The sequence below is a fragment of the Prionailurus viverrinus genome, chromosome A3, assembly GCF_022837055.1.
Source record: "Prionailurus viverrinus isolate Anna chromosome A3, UM_Priviv_1.0, whole genome shotgun sequence".
Lineage (NCBI taxonomy): Eukaryota > Metazoa > Chordata > Mammalia > Carnivora > Felidae > Prionailurus > Prionailurus viverrinus.
In genome coordinates, this window is record NC_062563.1 from 109,855,076 (window position 1) to 109,872,826 (window position 17,751).

Consider the following 17,751-nt stretch of genomic DNA (forward strand, 5'->3'; position numbering starts at 1 on the left):
TCTATTGATGAACATGTGATTTTTCTTAGCTTCTTGATATGATTGATTATATTGTTAATGTTTTAAATATCGAGTCCATCTTGCATTCCATGGAATAAGTCCCATTTAGCTGTGGTGATAATTCTTTAATAAATGTTGTTAGATTTAACTAGTTAATGTTTTGTTGAATATTTTTACATATGTGTTCATGGGATATATGGATCTGTAGTTTTCCTTTCTTTTAATGTCCCAGAACTTTTTTACCTTCCCAAACTGAATCTCTATACCCATGAAACTCCCATTTTTCCCCTCCCCCTCCATGGACCATTTTCTTCTGTCTCCATGAGTTTAACTACTCGAGGTACTGCCTATGAGTAGAATCATAAGGTATTTGTTATTTTGCGGCTAGCTTATTTTACTTAGCATAATGTCTTCAAAGTCAAGGACATCTTTTAACTAAGTTTTTAAAATTCTTTAGTACGTAACTAGGTTAATAGACTTGTCCTTTGTCTGAGCTTGTGACTTGGGTCAGTCATAATGTTATCTATTTGTGTAGCCCTAAAGGGAGGAATTGGACATGGGGGTAGGTAAGATGTGAGACAGTTTTAAACTGTTTTAAGACTCTAATGCTTCTTAATTTGTTCTAGAACTTGCGGAGTATTCTTACATATTTTAAGTGAAAACACTAAATGATGCTTGGTGGTCAGAATGTGTATATTTTTCTATCCACTCATTTGGGTGTTATTAATAACCTACTTCCTAAATGAGGTAGATTTATAAGATTAAGATATTCTTTTTCTTTTTTTTAAATTTAAATCCAAGTTAACATGTAGTATAGTAATGGTTTCTGGAGTAGGATTTAGTGATTCATCACTTACATACAACACCCAGTGCTTATCTCAACAAGTGCCCTCCTTAATGCCCATCCCACATTTAACCCATCCCTCCACCCAACACCTCTCTGACAACGCTCAGTTTGTTCCCTGTATTTAAGAGTCTCATATGTTTGCTTCCTTCTCTGTTTTTATCTCATTTATGCTTCCCTTCCCCTATATTCATCTGTTTTGTTTCTTAAATTCCATATATGAGTGAAATCATATATTTGTCTTTCTCTGACTGACTTGTTTCGCTTAGCATAATACATGCTAGTTCCATCCGTGTTGTTGCAAATGGAAGATGGCATTCTTTAAAAAAAATTTTTTTTAACATGTATTTATTTCTGAGAGACAGAGTACGAGAAGGGGAGGGGCAGGGAGAGAGAGAGACAGAGACACAGAATCTGAAGCAGCCTCCAGACTCTGAACTATCAGCACAGAGCCTAATGTGGGGCTCGAACCCACGAACCACAAGATCATGACCTGAGCTGAAGACAGATGCTCAACCGACTGAGCCACCCAGGCTCCCCTTCATTCTTTTTGATCGCCAAGTAATATTCGCCATTGAATATCATACCACATCTTCTTTATCCATTCATCAGTCGATGGACATTTGGGCTCTTTCCATAATTTGGCTATTGTCGATAATGCTGCTGTAATCATGGGGGGGGCGGGGCACATACCCCTTCCAATCAGCATTTTTTTTTTATCCTTTGGATAAAGTTTACCTAGCTGTTGTTTCACTTTGTTACCAAGGAATGTTATCTTTCCTATGGTGAAGTAAGAATTTGTGTCTTACTATTTAGAGTAGGTAGGGGTTCTTATGTTGATAGTTACATTGGTAAGTCTTTTTGGCAAGGGCTTATGTTTATTTGTGGTATTTCAAGTTCGGGTGTTTTCAGATTACTTTTTACCATTGAGGTTTATTCTAAAAGATCTTCCCTTTTAATTTTACTGGAGGACTGATTATTTTTGGAATTTTGAGTTTTAAGGCTTTTTTTTCTTTTTTTGTGCCTCCACAGTACTAAATGGTACCAGATTACTATTTTTCAGGTTCTTAGATTTGTTTTTAGTAATTTACGACAAATAGTATCAGTGAGGCTGCTTCTAGAATTAACTAGAATGCTCCTGGAGGGCAGGAATGTTTGTTCTTATGCACTGCTGTATCCCTAGAACCTAGAACAGTAGCTGGCACATGGTAGGGTGTTCAATGAATATTTGTTGAGTGAATGTATGAACACATTTTATGTAAGTTATCAGTATTTAGTATGATACAGAGATAGACTTCTTAACTTCAGGTTTAAAAATAGCAAAACTTATTAGTTGGTATTAGCTAGGCTCTCTGATTTGCCTTTTCTTTGATCCTTTTATTGACTGATCAGATCAGTTTAGTTACAGGGTAAACTAAGAAAAGATGATAATAGATTTTTTTTTTTTATGAGACACTAATTTTTTTTTGAGACACCAGTTTTTTTTGCTTTTTTGTTTTTTGTTTTTTAAGTTTAGGTTTGAGAGAGAGTGAGCACACATGAGTGATAAGGGGCAGAAAGAAAGGGAGAGAGAGAGGCGGGGAATCCCAAGCAGGCTCTGTGCCGACAGTGTAGAGCCCATCGGGGGGGGCTTGAACTCACCAACCATGAGATCATGACCTGAGCTGAAATCAAGAGTTGGATGCTTAACTGACTGAGCCACCCAGGCACCCCTGGGACACCAATTCTTTTTAACGTTTTAGAGAGGGTCAGATTAACAACCGTGTTAGCCTATGATTTCAATCATCTCTACTTCTGAAAGTTTATTTTTACTGTCTTGTCTGTGTAATTATTTTGAAGAATAGTAAGAGGGATATTTCTTCCATGTTTCTTATGCTCAAAAAGGAACACATTGAAGCTTAATAACTAAAATTTCTTATGTATTCATTTATTGAATAATGTTTCTTTTTGAGAGAGCAAGTGCAGTGCATGAGCAGGGGTGAGACAGAGAGAGAGGGAGACACAGAATCTGAAGCAGTTTCCAGGCTCTGAGCTGTCAGCATAGAGCCCAGTGAGGGGCCCGAACTCATGAACCGTGAGTGAGATCATGACCTGAGCTGAAGTCGGGCGCTTAACTGACTGAGCCACCCAGGTGCCCCTAAAAAAATTTTTTTTAACATTTTATTTATTTTTGAGAGAGAGCGTGTGTGTGCACACAAGCAGGGGAGGGGCAGAGTGGGGGACAGAGGATCTGAAGCAGGCTCCACGTTGACAGTATTGAGCCCAGTGCAGGGTTTGAACCACCAACCACAAGATCGTGATCTGAGCCAAAGTCAGACACTCATCCAACTGAGCTACCCAGGCACCCCTTGAACAAATATTTTGAGTGCCTGCTACAAGCCAGTAATTGTCATGGAAATGTGGTTCTATGTTTTGAGGGAAAAAAACAGAAAAAACTTCCTTCTTCATGGAACTTATTTATCTTATTTCTCTATCTCCTATATGAGAATATAAGTAAAAGGTAGAATGAAAACAGATGTCTCTAACAGGGTAGATTCTTTTAAGTTATTTATGTAGGTTGGACCTTTTAAAAATAATCAGTTTGTTTAGTGCCACTTCACCATTGTTAGCGGAATGAGAATCCACATGTGAGAGCCAAAAATGGGCTGAGATACTTTGGTAGGAGCAGTTTGGTAAACAGGTGGAATTTATAGCCTGTGCTCTTAAGACTCACACAAGAAGTGCAATGTAAAGCTGTGTAAAGATAACCATCTGTAGTTATAATATTCTTTAAGAGTTCAGAAAAGTTGGGAGTTTCTTGAATTGCTGGCTCAGTTCAAGCAGAGAACAGGTAGAAAAGATAGAGCTATACTAAACAACTTAAATATTTGGGAATAGTGACCTTTTAGGTATGGTAGCAACAGGAATTATGTGTGTGTGTTAGGGCGACTATCGGGAATATTGGGAGCAGAGATAGGAAAAGTAAAGGTTGGTTATGTTCAACAGATCTGCAGATAGTTCTATAGGTAAATGAAGAACTACAGATGGCTTTTTTTTAGGACAGTAGCATGATTCCATCGCTTGTTGGGAAAATTAAATGACTACGGAAGAATGGGTTGGAGAGTACAGCATGGAGGTGTAAGAAAATCTATTTGGAGCATCCAAAATATAGTCCAGGGGCACAGCCCCCACTGGGCTTGTTTAGGGGGTACCATTAATCTTCTAATCCCCGTGAAGGGTCCCTTCTGAAGCACAGGTCCTTAGTATATAGTGAGAATGGAGTTGTGCTATGAGGCAGCCTTGTCACCAACAGAGAGATGAGGGCCTTACGTTGAAGGTTCTGAAAGGTGAAGAAGAGAATTTTGTGATTGATAAAATTGGTAACCTACTGGGGATGGGAGTTTTGTGGAATAATTACAGATGGTTGGAAGTTTAAGGCTGATCTTCACATTAGGTGGTGGCCTGGACAGCACTTTTTTTCCCCAGCCTTATCTGTTTTTCATAAATTTCTACATCCCTCGTTGGGCCTACCTTAAACATCTTTACTCCTAATTTGAGTTGTTTTGTTATTTGTTTTGAACTATGTATCTAAGCTTATCAGAAGTATTTCTGAAACAAAGGAATTTTTCCTGTGGGGTACGTTGAGTAAAGGTTGTGTGGGCTTTAAGTATGCTAAAGTATAGAGAGGTCTTGATATCTGTCAAAGGTACTCATGTATTATGTCCAAGATTTACTTTTCCAGATAAATTATCTTACAAGTATTTTAATTTTCATATTATTTCACAATTTTTAATTAGAGCCATTTAGCCCTGTGATTTAATTTAATTTAATTTATGTTATTTTAAGTGTTTGAGAGCGAGCGAGTGTGAGCAGGGGAGGGGCAGAGAGAGAGGGAGAGAGAGAATCCCAAGCAAACTTGGGGCTTGGCTTGATCCCACAAACTGTGAGATCATGCATGACCTGAGCCCAAATCAAGAGTTGACGCTTAACAACCAACTGAGCCACCCAGGCGCCCCTAGTCCTGTGATTTTAGTTAAAACATTTTATTATGGGGGAAATTTTAAACATATCCAAAGATAGAATAACATCATGAATCCCACTGGATGTGTCAACATTTTGCTGATCTTTTTTCATCTGTATTCCTCTCTGTGCTTTTAGTTTTTTGCTGCAATATTTTAAAGCAAATATGAAGCGTATTTTTCACCATAAACTTGAGTTTTTAAAAGATAAGAACTATGTTATTGTTAGTATTACCCACAATACTCTTATCATGCCAAACAATCATTTTTACTCTGAGTTAGCACCGCCTAGTAAAATAGTGTGAGTTCAGATTTCCCTTTTGGTTTTGAAAAAGACTTTTTTTTTTCTTCTTACAATTGAATTGTTTGAATCAGGTCCAAGCAAGTCTTGTGGTTATTTTTAAAGTAGATATTTTTTAAAGAGAAAAATTAAGGCAGTGTGAAAAGCATTTTTAGTATAAGCTATTCTAAGAGAGCGGTGCTTTTTTGACAGCCATTCTCTCTGGAATTGAGTTGTGCTTATCTGTACAAGAAGATGTCACAATAGCTGGCATCTATTTTTTATGCTTTTTAAACATAGGAAATTTCCAAAATGGGAAAAACTGGGTGTGGCCTCACTTATATAGAAATCTAGACAGCAAAAATCTGAGATTTGAGAAGGTTCGGGTTTGTAGGAGACCGCATCTCTCTAAGACAAAGCACCTCAGGTGGGATTTGGGATTGCTCTCGTAACTACTTGCGTACTGTTACTGTGTATCTTATCTTGCTGGACTTACTTACCTGCCTTGCCTCATCTATAAAATAAACAATGGGTGATTTCTTACACTTCTCCTCAGTTCTTTATTTCTTGTGTTTTATTTTACATTTATGCTTGACTTTAACAGGATTCTCAAAGTTGGATTGGTGGAAACAATGAACCGTTGACTGGCTTTACATGGCGAGGTGGTTGTGAAAGAGAAACAACAGGCATACAAGTCTGGAATGAAGTATTTGTGATTGACAGACCTAATGGAACAAAAGTAAAATTCTGTTTATATTTTTTACTGTTTTTTTTTCCTTCCATATTCTTTTTTGAACTGTTTTCTCATACTAAAGATCAAAACAACACAGAGCTATTAATGTCCAATAACTTTAACCTAACATCTATGGATTATGTCAAAATGTGTGAGATACATAGCGTAGAGTACTTTTCTTGACTTAATTGCTGATTTTGACATTATTTCATTTTATTTTCTTATATATTTTTTTATTTGTCTCTGGGTTTTGTTTGGTTTCGTTTCAAGTTTTTATTTAAATTCTAGTTAGTTAACATATAGCATAATACTGGTTTCAGGAGTAGAATTCAGTGATTCCTCACTTACATAAAACACCCAGTGCTCATCACAAGTGCTCTCCTTTTTTTTCCCTTAGTTTTAAGTTTATTTGTTTTAAGAGAGAGAGAGAGAGAGAGAGAGAGAGAGAGAGAGAGAGAAGGGGAGGGGCAGAGAGAGAGAGAGAGAATCCCAACCAGGCTCTGTCTGTCAGTGTGGAGCCTAATGTGGGGCTTAAACTCATGAACTGTAAGATCATGACCTGAGCTGAAACTGAGAATTGGATGCCTAACCAACTAAGCCATGCAGGTGCCCCAGCCCTCCTTTTTTTTTCTTTTTTTTTTTAATGTTATTTAGTTTTAGTTTGTTTTTATTTTTGTGAGAGAACATAAGCAGGGGAGGGGGAGAGAAGGAGGGGGACAGAAGATCCAAAGTAGGCTCTGTGCTAACAGTAGTGAGCCTGATGTCGGGCTCAAACTCATGAACCGGCTCATGACATGAGCCAAAGTTAGATGCTCAACTGACTGAGCCACCCAGGCACTCCAACAAGTGCCCTCAATACCCATCACCCGTTTAGCCCATCCCCCTGCCCACCTCCCTTCCATCAACCCTCAGTTTGTTCTCTATGGTTAAGAATCTCTTACAGTTTGCCTCCCTCTCTTTTTCCCCCCTTCTTCTATGTTCCTTTCTTCTGTTTAAGTTCCACATATGAGTGAAATCATAAGTTAGTTGTCTTTCTCTTTTTTTGCTTAGCATAATACACTGTAGCTCCATCCACATCATTGCAAATGGCAAGATTTCATTCTCTTTGATGGCTGAGTAATATTCTAGTGTGTACACACATCTTTATTCATCAGTTGATGGATATTTGGGTTCTTTCTATAGTTCGGCTATTGCTGATAATACTGCTATAAATGACATTTATCATTTTAAATTTGGTTTTAATAGTCATTACTGATGAGTATTTTACTTAGTATTTTAAACTTTTATATTCCTAGGTGGCTGTGCTGCTAATGGATACCCAGGGTGCCTTTGATAGCCAGTCAACTATCAAAGACTGCGCAACGGTATTCGCTCTGAGCACCATGACAAGCTCGGTCCAGGTGAGACATGAAGTGCTGTGCTATGATTGGGTCAGATAGTCCTAATACCTTTGCTTTTTCTCAAAATGCCTTTTCATTGGAGAAAAAAGGATTAAAAAAATTTTTTTTAAATAAACATTAAAAAATGTTTTTGAGAGAGAGAGACAGAGTGTGAGCAGGGGAGGGGCAGGGAGAGAGGGAGGAGGACACAATTTGAAGCAGGCTCCAGGCTCTGAGCTGTCTGCATAGAGCCCGATGTGGGACTCAAACTCACAAACCGTAAGATCATGACCTGAGCTGAAGTCGGCTGCTTAATCAGGTGCCCCCCCCCCCCCCCCCCCCGAGAAAAAAGGATTAAAGTCAGAGTTATTTACATTTCTCATTGGTCGTGTACATTTCAAGCTTACTGTTCTGGCTCACAATGTGAAATTTCATACTTTGGTTATGTAGGAAGTAATAAACCCTTTGGTTTTTCATCATAGCATCTATGCCTTTTTTTTTTTTTTTTTTAAAGGAAACGCTATTGCATGTTATTTTTAATTGAATTCAGTCATGTAGTTCCCAGATACAGTAAGGTGTACAACATGTCTTTTATATTTTGGCTAACCAACTAAAAAAAAAAAACCCAAGTAATTAAACTTAACATGTATGACAACTAGTACTTGATTATTTGAACTAATGGTGATAGAGGCATAAGAATTAATTCATATTTAACTTAGGAAATGTATGTGATGTTTCTATGATACACTGAGGACTTACAGGACCCGTTTAATTTAGAAAGGGGTAATAAAATCCCTTCTGGTTTTCACTTACTCTATATTCTAATTGTGTTTGGTATTGTATCAGGTTCTTGTCTCTTCAAGCTAGGCCATCTCTTTTCTGTATATAGACTGATGGACTGAATTAAACCACCACATGTCATTTTGTATCTCTTTATTGTCTCTTTGTGAGATCATCTGTGGTTGATGCTTCTCTGACTGAAAAATGAATTATTGAGCAAGGTGGTTAGCCCTAGCTGGTGATGATGTATCCAGAAGTGTGTATGCAAATATTAGAAATATGTGCTCCTTCTGAGATAATAGAGGTTTCTTACTGATGGTAGATCATAAGCGATTCTGTCACAGTGTCTTGGAATTTTTGTAATGCTTTCTGGTTTTCTTTTCTGGTAATATTCAGAACATATGTCTGGTCTCTGTAAGTTCCCATTTCCTTCCTTCTTCAATTTGAAATAGCTGTCAGAATGGAAGGGAATTTGGGATGTTATTCTGATATAAAAAAGGAGTACTTTTCAGCTTGGCTTCTGTTTATTATAGGGCTGGGAGCTCTCTCACTACCAATTAAATGATACTTTGGGGGGAGCCCTTAGAGTATCTTTTCTCCATTTTGTTCTACTTTTTTTCTTTTTTTTTTTTTAATCCTACAAGGTGACACAACTGCCATTTCCTTGAGGCAGGCAGAAGCCAATCGTGGTGCCCCTCGAATTAGCTGGCTCTGTAGCTTACCTTAAAATATAATATAAGGGAATTCTCTGTTCTGAAGCTTGTACCTTGGTGTTCTCTTGTTTATATATTCAACCTTATGATAGTAGGAGGCCTGGTTTTGGATAACCGCTTAGAGCCACTCAGCCACTTTCTTATCTGTAAAATGAGGATTTTGTCCATCTTAGCTGTGATTGTTGTGTGGAGGTAGAAATAAGATCTAAATGAGATAATGCATAAGAAAGTGCTTTGTAAACAATAAATAACAAAGGTTAAAATTATTTTTATTATTGTTTTCTTCCTCTTTGAGACTACATTTCTCTTCCTTACATAAGTTATCTGGTTGATAAATAAATGACAAATCCTCTTGTCATTTATTCTTTCAACAAATGATTATTGAGCATCTATTAAGTAAGAGTCCATGTGCTAAGTACTAATGATCTAAGGTAAACAGATCCTCTTTTCTCTTTGCTGTTTGCAACCTGGCCTTGACAATGAAAGTCTCTCAACCTGTTTTCTAAAAGCTAAGGCCCTATGGGTAAGAATAGGTTGGTCATGTTTTTAGATTGTAAGTTTGGCTCCAGTATAATCATCTCAGTCATTAATTACTTTTTAAGTACCATGTTTGGAGTTAGTCAGCTGAGAATGTCATTTTAGGTTTGCTGGCCTATTTTGGCTGTTTATATTCTTGACCTCTGAGTGATTCAGCTAGATTATCACTTATTTGCCCTTAGAACAAATTGTTCTGTCTTTGGAGTAACCCTGTTTTCTTAGACATAAGTTGTCTTTCAGCAGAGGTGACATCTGTGGACACCCACTTTTCTCCTGTGATGACCTATGTCACTTTTTAACCTGACTCAGAAGGATTGGACCTTGTTTTCAAATACAGTCTTTTCTCCAGTTTCCCTTCCTTGACACTACTTATACCTTCAGCTCTGGGCTCTGTGCCTTGGAGAGCCTCCTAAAAAATTCTAGAAAGGGAAAGAGTGCCACCTACTGTTACTTGTTCAGCTACTACAGCCTGGTAAAATTTTCATTTTAAGTTATTTAGACAAACGATTTACTTAAAGTTAAAAAAAAAAAAAAAAGAGCCATATTAGAGTTTGTGGTAGTTGAGACACCCACCAAATAACTATGAACCACTTATGTAAGCCATAAACTATATATATAAACTATATGTAAATATAATATATAAATATATGAATATATAAATGAATATATGAATATGAATATATAAATATATAAACAAATATAAACTAAATATAAACTATAACACTCACTCACTCACTCACACTATGATTATACCAGGGAGGAAAATATCTTTGTAGAATTATGCCCCTCATATTCATTGACTTAGAAAAATAATTGTGGGGGGCATCTGGGTGGCTCAGTCAGTTGTGCGGCCAATTTTGGCTCAGGTCATGATCTCACGGTTCATGAGTTCGAGCCCCACGTCGGGCTCTGTGCTGTCAGCATGGAGCCTGCTTCGGATCCTCTGTCCACCTCTCCTCTCTGCACCTCCCCTGCTCATGCTCTCTCTCTCTCAAAAATAAAAAACATTAAAAAAAAAAAAAAAAGAATTGTGAAAGCAATCTTCAGTCTATTAAAAAAATGATTATAACATTAAAGAAACTGAAAAGGAGGAAAAAAAACCTTATTACGTGACATACTTTTAAAAATGTCTGCCACTGGGGCGCCTGGGTGGCGCAGTCGGTTAAGCGTCCGACTTCAGCCAGGTCATGATCTCGCGGTCCGTGAGTTCGAGCCCCGCGTCAGGCTCTGGGCTGATGGCTCAGAGCCTGGAGCCTGTTTCCGATTCTGTGTCTCCCTCTCTCTCTGCCCCTCCCCTGTTCATGCTCTGTCTCTCTCTGTCCCAAAAAAAATAAATAAACGGTGAAAAAAAATTAAAAAAAAAAAAATGTCTGCCACTTTCTAGGTCCCTTATGTGTGTATTCATGATTTTTACCTAATTTCCTACCACTGCTTCCCCGTTAATGTTTATCCTGTTAGGAAAAAAGAGAAAATCCTTTTCATGTGCCACTGGTTAAGCTAATGGCTAAAGTTTCATTTGTGCTAAGGTTATAAAATAACCTCCATTTCTGCAAGTAAAGTTAGAAACAGCTGGGTATTAAAAAAAAAAAAAAGAATAAAAAGATTATTTTGTTTTAACAGGTATATAATTTGTCTCAGAATATTCAAGAAGATGATCTTCAACACTTGCAAGTATGTATTTCTCAAAGAATGTGTGCCAAAGAATTGAAAATATAATTCTTATTTAATCGTGACTTTCCATCTGGAAGCCCATTTTAGTATAAGAAGATTGAATATTATATGAGTTTAAATTGACGTATGACTTCTTAACTAGAAGAAATTTTAATGTATGCCCAGTCTGTTAGAAAATTAAGTGCTTAACTTTCAAATGATTTTAAAGGCTCTGATGTCTGATACAGAAAGGCTTTACAGATATCTTCTTTCAGTCTCTTTGGGGGCGTTATTTTAAATAACTTGCTTTAATAGTTATTTACAGAGTACGGCAGACTTGCGATGGAAGAAATCTACCAGAAACCATTTCAGGTAAATAAGCATTTTATCCTTTTTAAAAACTTACCTATAAATAGCTATCAAGCCACCTGTCTTTTAAGTCTGAAGATACTTAAAAGGTAAGAGGATATTACAAAAAATTCATTTTTAGCAGCAGATTCAATGGAGTTGAAACTAATGTCATTACCACCTGATCAGCAGTAGGCTCACAGAATAGGAAATAGAACTAATGAATATAGTTTGATCCTTAATACTTAGATTAAATGGTTAGTGTTTTCTCTTAGAGATTATTTAATTCCTAAACTTTAGACAGTCATATAAATTTCTTGTATACGTGGTAAACTATTACAGAATAATATTACTGGGTTTTTTTTGGTTTTTGTTTTTTGTGGTATATTACAAGTTGAGGTTAGTCCTGTTATTCTTTATTTTGGTTTCATGTAGAAAAGTTCCAGAATTTATTAGACCTGTCCCCTCCCTCCACCTCTTCAATCTCCATATGTTTTTTATTCCTTTAAAATGTCAGGTACAGAATATTAAGTCAGAAATTAACCTGGGTGGAGTTATTTGAGAAGCATATGTTATGCTTGCTTCTTTGGAGTCCTGTCATGACAGAGATTTAAAAAAAAAAAAAAAAACAAAGTTAATTTCAGATAGTTTCTTTTTTGAAGTAAGTGTAACTTGTAAGTTGACATTAGTACTATTTAGTCAGTTGTGTTATAGGAGGTGGGAATGACTCCACCCTGTTTGCTCATCAGTCTCTGAAATTCTTTCTGTGTGACAGCATTGCTGGTGATTCTCAAGTGTTGGTGGGTTTACATTGATTCTGCCTCAGTCTTGTCTGGCTCAAGTGATCACTTTTATGAAATATCTGGGCAGCTTATGGCTTTTTTGTGTATATGGATAAATACACTCCATTTGGCCTATATCAGTTTTTTTGACCTGGGATAATTTTGCTAATGTCTGGAGACATTTCTGGTTGTCACAGTTTTTGAAGGGAGGTTAATGCTACTGGCATAGTGCGTGAAGGCCAGAAATGCTGTTCAGCATCCAGCCACGCACAACTAAGAACTGGTCCAAATACTTAGGGGCTGAGATTGAGAATCCTAAGCACATATGAGTAAAAAATTCAGTCTAAAATTAGATTAGTTGGTCTTTTAGTTATACAACCTTGATTTAAAATTATGATCTGTATGCCCTGTTAGGCCTTTTGTTCATTTTTTAAGACCCTGTATTATTGCTTGTGGTGGCTCTTTCTTTACATACCATGAAGTTCTCAAATGGAGGCAGTTGCTTGGTATAGGGGCTGGGAGTGTTGTTGGCTGAGAGAAGCCCTTGCTATCCATATGAGCAGTATTAACCATTTGGTTACTGTAACTTTTGATAAGGAATGCTTAGGGGAGTGATTGTTAAATTGTTAAAGTAGTGATTTTTTTGTAAAATCTTGTAATAAATGATTTCCACTGTTTTCTTTCTATAGACATTAATGTTTTTGATTCGAGATTGGAGTTATCCTTATGAACATTCATATGGTTTGGAAGGTGGAAAACAATTCCTTGAAAAGAGATTGCAGGTAAGCCCCCATTTCCCAGTGAGGAGAGCATAAGCACCCAGCCAGATGGAGGAGCGGGCTGTCTGGACTGCTGCTTAGACTTCCAGTCTCTCAATGTCTTTGGCATAAGTCGTGTGTCCCAGGTTAGCCCACGTGGCTCCATACAGAATGGATGAAAAGTAAATTGGTCGTATTTCTGCCAAAGAGGCCAATGCCCTGGAATAGAAATTAAGGAACAAGTATTTCTCTTTAGAACCAACTGTAAATCAGTACTCAAAATATAAAAATTTGAAGGAGACTAACTTTTTGAATTTACTTAGATTGCATGTGTGTCTCTTTCTGGCCCAGCTGAGCTTCTGAACATTTGGGACAGCCTGGATAATATAGTGTGCATATATTGAACACAGATGATGTGAGACCCTCTCTCCAAAGAGATGTCACTATCCTAGATTGACAGCATATAGAGCTAGAAGAGGGATCTTAAACATCATCTATTTAAAAATTTTTTTTAATTATTTTTTTTATTTTGAGAGAGAGAGTGTGCACAAGCTGGGGAGAGGGGGAGAAGGGAAGAGAGAGAGAATCTTAAGCAGGCTCCATGCTCAGCACGGAGCCTGACATGGGGCTTTGTCCTACCACCCTGGGATCATGACCTGAGTTGAAATCAAGTCAGATGCTCAACTGACTGAGCCACCCAGGTGCCCTCACCCTTCTTTTTTTTAATATATAATATAACTGGAGCCCAAAACAGTGACGTACCTTTAGTCGCTTAACTGTTGATAACTGGGACTAGCACCCAAATATCCGGACTCCTGGCCCACGCAATATGCTACACCAAGGCCATTCCTAAAGAATAACCTCACCAACATGATCCTTTCTTCCTAAAGTTACCCTCCCCTGGAAGTACTTGGGGAAACCCTCAGGTCAGATACTACTCACCTACTCACATACACAAAGAGTACATGAAAATCCCATAAATTCATAAGTAGAAGGGTCATCTTTTTTTGGTTAATAAAATTTTATTTCCCTTTAGGATGATGCATTTAGTTTCTCAACCACATTCAGAAACTTGGAGTATAATATAATTTTCTTATCACTAAAATGAGATTAAGCCAATTCCTCATTTTTGGGTTTTTTGAAAGGCATTTCTAGACCCTGTTGTCAGAGATAATTTCAGCCGTCAGAGTTTTCTCTGGTTTGTTCAGAAAAAATTAACACAAAGCACATCAGGCCTGTTAACAACTCAGAATCGTGTACTTCAAAGACAAGATTTTTTTTTTTTATCTCATTGACATGATACAGGAAACTGCTCAGATGATGATGAATTTATACAAACTGAACATAGGTGCGTAACAGCACCCATTTTCATCCACTAACCCCCAAGCCCTCTGGTACTGTCCTGACCTGACAGGTGCTGTGTGTACTTTTTATGAAAGGAACCACATACAACATGTATTCTTTTGTGTCTAGCTTCTTTTGCTTAATATTATGTTTCTGAGATATTGTTGCATGTAGTTTCGTTCATTTATTCTCATTGCTATGCGGTATTCCATTACATGAATAGATAACAGTTTCTTCATTCTACTCTTGATGGAGATTTAGGTAGTTTCCAGGTTTTGTCAGTTATAAATGGTGCATTTTTTTTTTTTTTTTTTAACGCTGTTTGAGAAGAGTCTGAGTGAGTATATGAGTTATATTGGGATAAGTAGCTACTAAAAAAAATCGAAGTTTGAGGGGCTGGGTGGCTCGACTCTTGATTTCTGCTCAGGTCATGATCTTATGGTTTGATCCAGCCCTGTGTTTAGCTCTGCGCTGACAGTGCAGAGGCTGCTTGGGATTCTCATTCTCTCTCTCTCTCTCTCTTTCTCTCTCTCTCTGTCTCTCTGCCCTCCCCCCCCATTTGCATGCACTTGCTCTCTCAAAATAAACATTAAAAACAAACAAATAAATAAAAGTTTAAATTTAGGATTTTCTTCCAGAAAATACGTAGCAGTCTCTCTTCTCAAAACACTGGTAACTAGCATCAATCATAAATAATCATTTGGAGTAAGTACTGAAATTCCAGTAAGTTTCAGAGGTTCTTTGGACTTTATTGGAGCTTTTTCACTTGAGCTGTTATTTTGCTCAAGGGCTAACCTTTTTATTAGCAAATTAGTACTTTGTTTTTTCTCTTTGCTGTTATAAATACTTTAAAGGCAAATCCTTCATTTATTTACTGGTTTGTACACCACAGCCACTACTTGTTAGTCTGGTGTTGGATATTCTGATTAGTTATTTGTGCATTTGTATTTTTTCATATTTAACATGGGAAAAAACATCTTTTCTAGTTTTAAGACAAAAGTGGGTGGGGTCTTACTAAAGGGGTCAGAAATGCATCTTTAGTAAAATTTTATATTGTCAAAAAACACCCATCTGGAGTAGCATCTGAGTTAAGTGTGCATACTTGTGAGTGTGTGTGTGTTTTCTTGAGAACTTTTTTTTCCTTGTTTGTGCCTTTACGCTGTCTCCTTCTGCCCTCAGGTAAAACAAAATCAACATGAAGAGCTACAGAATGTAAGGAAGCACATTCACAATTGTTTCTCAAATCTTGGTTGCTTCCTTTTGCCACATCCTGGTCTTAAAGTTGCAACTAATCCTAGTTTTGATGGGAGATTGAAAGGTGGGAATTCCCATTCTTGCTAAAATCAGAATTTATTTTTTAGAGGCTGAGAGTTTTAAAAAAAAAATACATGGTTCCTTAAATTTTCTGTCTTCTACTGGAAGACATTTTGATGCATTGTTAATGAGGTGATATTAATGCTCTGTGTGGTCTGTCTAGCTTTCCATTGGGCTGTTGTAGACTTGTAGCGTATGGATTAGCGTATTTTATAATGTGGTCTGTTGTTCATCACCGGTGTCCTAAAAATCCCGAAGGCTGAGAACATTTCAGTATTTCATCTGTTTGTAGTCTGTAAAATGTTTTATGAATATATCGTATTCATGTAATCAGATTTAAGTCTCTGTTTTAGGGATGATGTAATTTTTTGAGTATGTCCTAGGATTTGAGCATGATGGCAAAAGGCTGGAGGAATAATGAAATTTTTATAGAATGGCTGGAAAACAAAATCTAGTATTAAAATTTAGTATAATTTCATGAATTGTTTGCCTTTTGAAAAGGATAGTTTAGTCAATACTAATGTGGAATTTATTGTGGTAGTCCACAATTTATTATTTGACCTGAAAGAATTACTGGGGCACGAGGGAAATGGAGCAGGGGTGGAGGGGGAGAGTATATTTTTTCCTAGGAGATACGATGTGTTTGGATAAGGTTTTTTAAATGAATGTACTTGAGAAATAGATCGTGTATACTGTCATTTCATGAAACAATGTTATTAGCTCTTACCAGTGGGGACTTCTTTACTCTGTCTTCTTTTGACTAACATGTTGGTTTATATTTCGTTTCCACTAGATATTGATGAAGACTTTAAGCGAGAGCTTCGAAATCTGGTTCCATTGCTGCTTGCCCCTGAGAATTTGGTAGAAAAAGAGATAAGTGGATCTAAAGTCACTTGTAGAGATCTTGTAGAATACTTTAAGGTAGGAAAACTGCTACGTTAAATGACTTGGTCTCAGTTAGAAATATAGCTGACTTAAAACTCATATGTATGTACAAGAAATTTCCTGTCTTTATTTTACAGCAACAAAGTGAAATTTATAATTTTCCCTTCTTTGCATTGGCTGTACCAATTTTTAAGGATATCTAAAATGATAGCAGACAACTTGTATGTTCTAGACGGTGGTTTTGTTTATGGGATTATCCTCCGTTTCCTCCAGCTCTGGTAGGGAGAGAAGAAGAGCCATTCACCATGTAATTAATTGTAATGCCACTCTCATTTGTGAAGGACAGTGGATATGGGGAGTGGCATTCTGCCTCTCGAGTTCTCATAAAAGAGCCTTCTCTGAGTTCTTGAGGACTTAATAGGAGCAGCCGAAAGTATCAAACTGGTTTCTGAATCCAATTACTTGTAGATTTTTTTCTCTCTCTCTGCTCTTCTTTAGTCTTCATAGCTTGCTTGCCAGAGCAAGACCATTATCAGGGTTCTAGTTATTCATAGTAAGTTACGGATAGATGGAAGGGAAACTATAGTTAACTAAGAGTGTATTTTTGGTCATTTATTGGACAGTTGGTCACTTTCATAGCATTTTTGGTTAGTTGTGAAGTAATTCAGTCAGAAAGTTGAGATGAACAGTTTCTGTATGGACTTGTTAAAAACTGTCATCTTTCCTTCTTACTCTTAGAGCACAAATTAGGTAATTTTTTTCTTGAACTGAAATATCATTTAACTTGATTGAAGTGAAATATTGAGTAAAAATGTCTAACACAACAGTAACAGTAGGGGAGAATTATGGATTCCTTTTCATAAAGTGGGTGGCATTGTATATGTTACTTTTAAATATAACTTTTATGCACGTTGGAATTCTATTTAGAAACATCTCTCTAGGATATTATTTAGCGTATGTTTAAAAGTATGAATTATTTTTATATTTAATGGATTTTTTTTCCCTTCGGAAATCTAGAGCCAATTGTTTAACCTGCCAATGTAAAGAGTCTTTTATGTTTTTAGGCTTACATTAAGATTTATCAAGGAGAGGAACTTCCACATCCAAAGTCCATGCTTCAGGTAGTGTGTGTGTTGTACGTATATTTATTTTTGAAGAAGAGTCTTTGGTTTAGAGATAAACGCTGGAAGTGGGATCATGCTTCTTTGCACGCAAATGAATTTCAGATATTTAAGTCAATACGGGTCATGGGTCCTGAAGTTTTTCTATGATTGCAGACCTTGCACACATAGGCCATCAGAAATAAAGTTGCTAGAGAAGTGTAGAAAACTTCCTCTTGCAGGAGATAGCTTAATAAGGGCCTGTCTAAACCAAACTTCTTCTCTTCTCTGAGTCTGTGACATTGA

At 36.9% G+C, this 17,751-nt stretch overlaps 1 protein-coding gene across 4 annotated transcripts in view; it reads left to right on the forward strand.

Moving 5' to 3' along the window:
- ATL2 (atlastin GTPase 2) overlaps positions 1-17,751 on the forward strand; it is a 67,914-nt gene that overhangs the window by 44,732 nt on the left and 5,431 nt on the right. For all 4 annotated transcript variants that reach the window (XM_047851469.1, XM_047851471.1, XM_047851468.1 and 1 more), the window contains 8 exons: positions 5,727-5,861; positions 7,151-7,255; positions 10,885-10,935; positions 11,230-11,286; positions 12,734-12,826; positions 15,326-15,464; positions 16,254-16,381; positions 17,410-17,466. In XM_047851469.1, the coding sequence (XP_047707425.1) occupies positions 5,727-5,861; positions 7,151-7,255; positions 10,885-10,935; positions 11,230-11,286; positions 12,734-12,826; positions 15,326-15,464; positions 16,254-16,381; positions 17,410-17,466 (765 nt within the window). The remainder of the gene's footprint in view (positions 1-5,726; positions 5,862-7,150; positions 7,256-10,884; positions 10,936-11,229; positions 11,287-12,733; positions 12,827-15,325; positions 15,465-16,253; positions 16,382-17,409; positions 17,467-17,751) is intronic.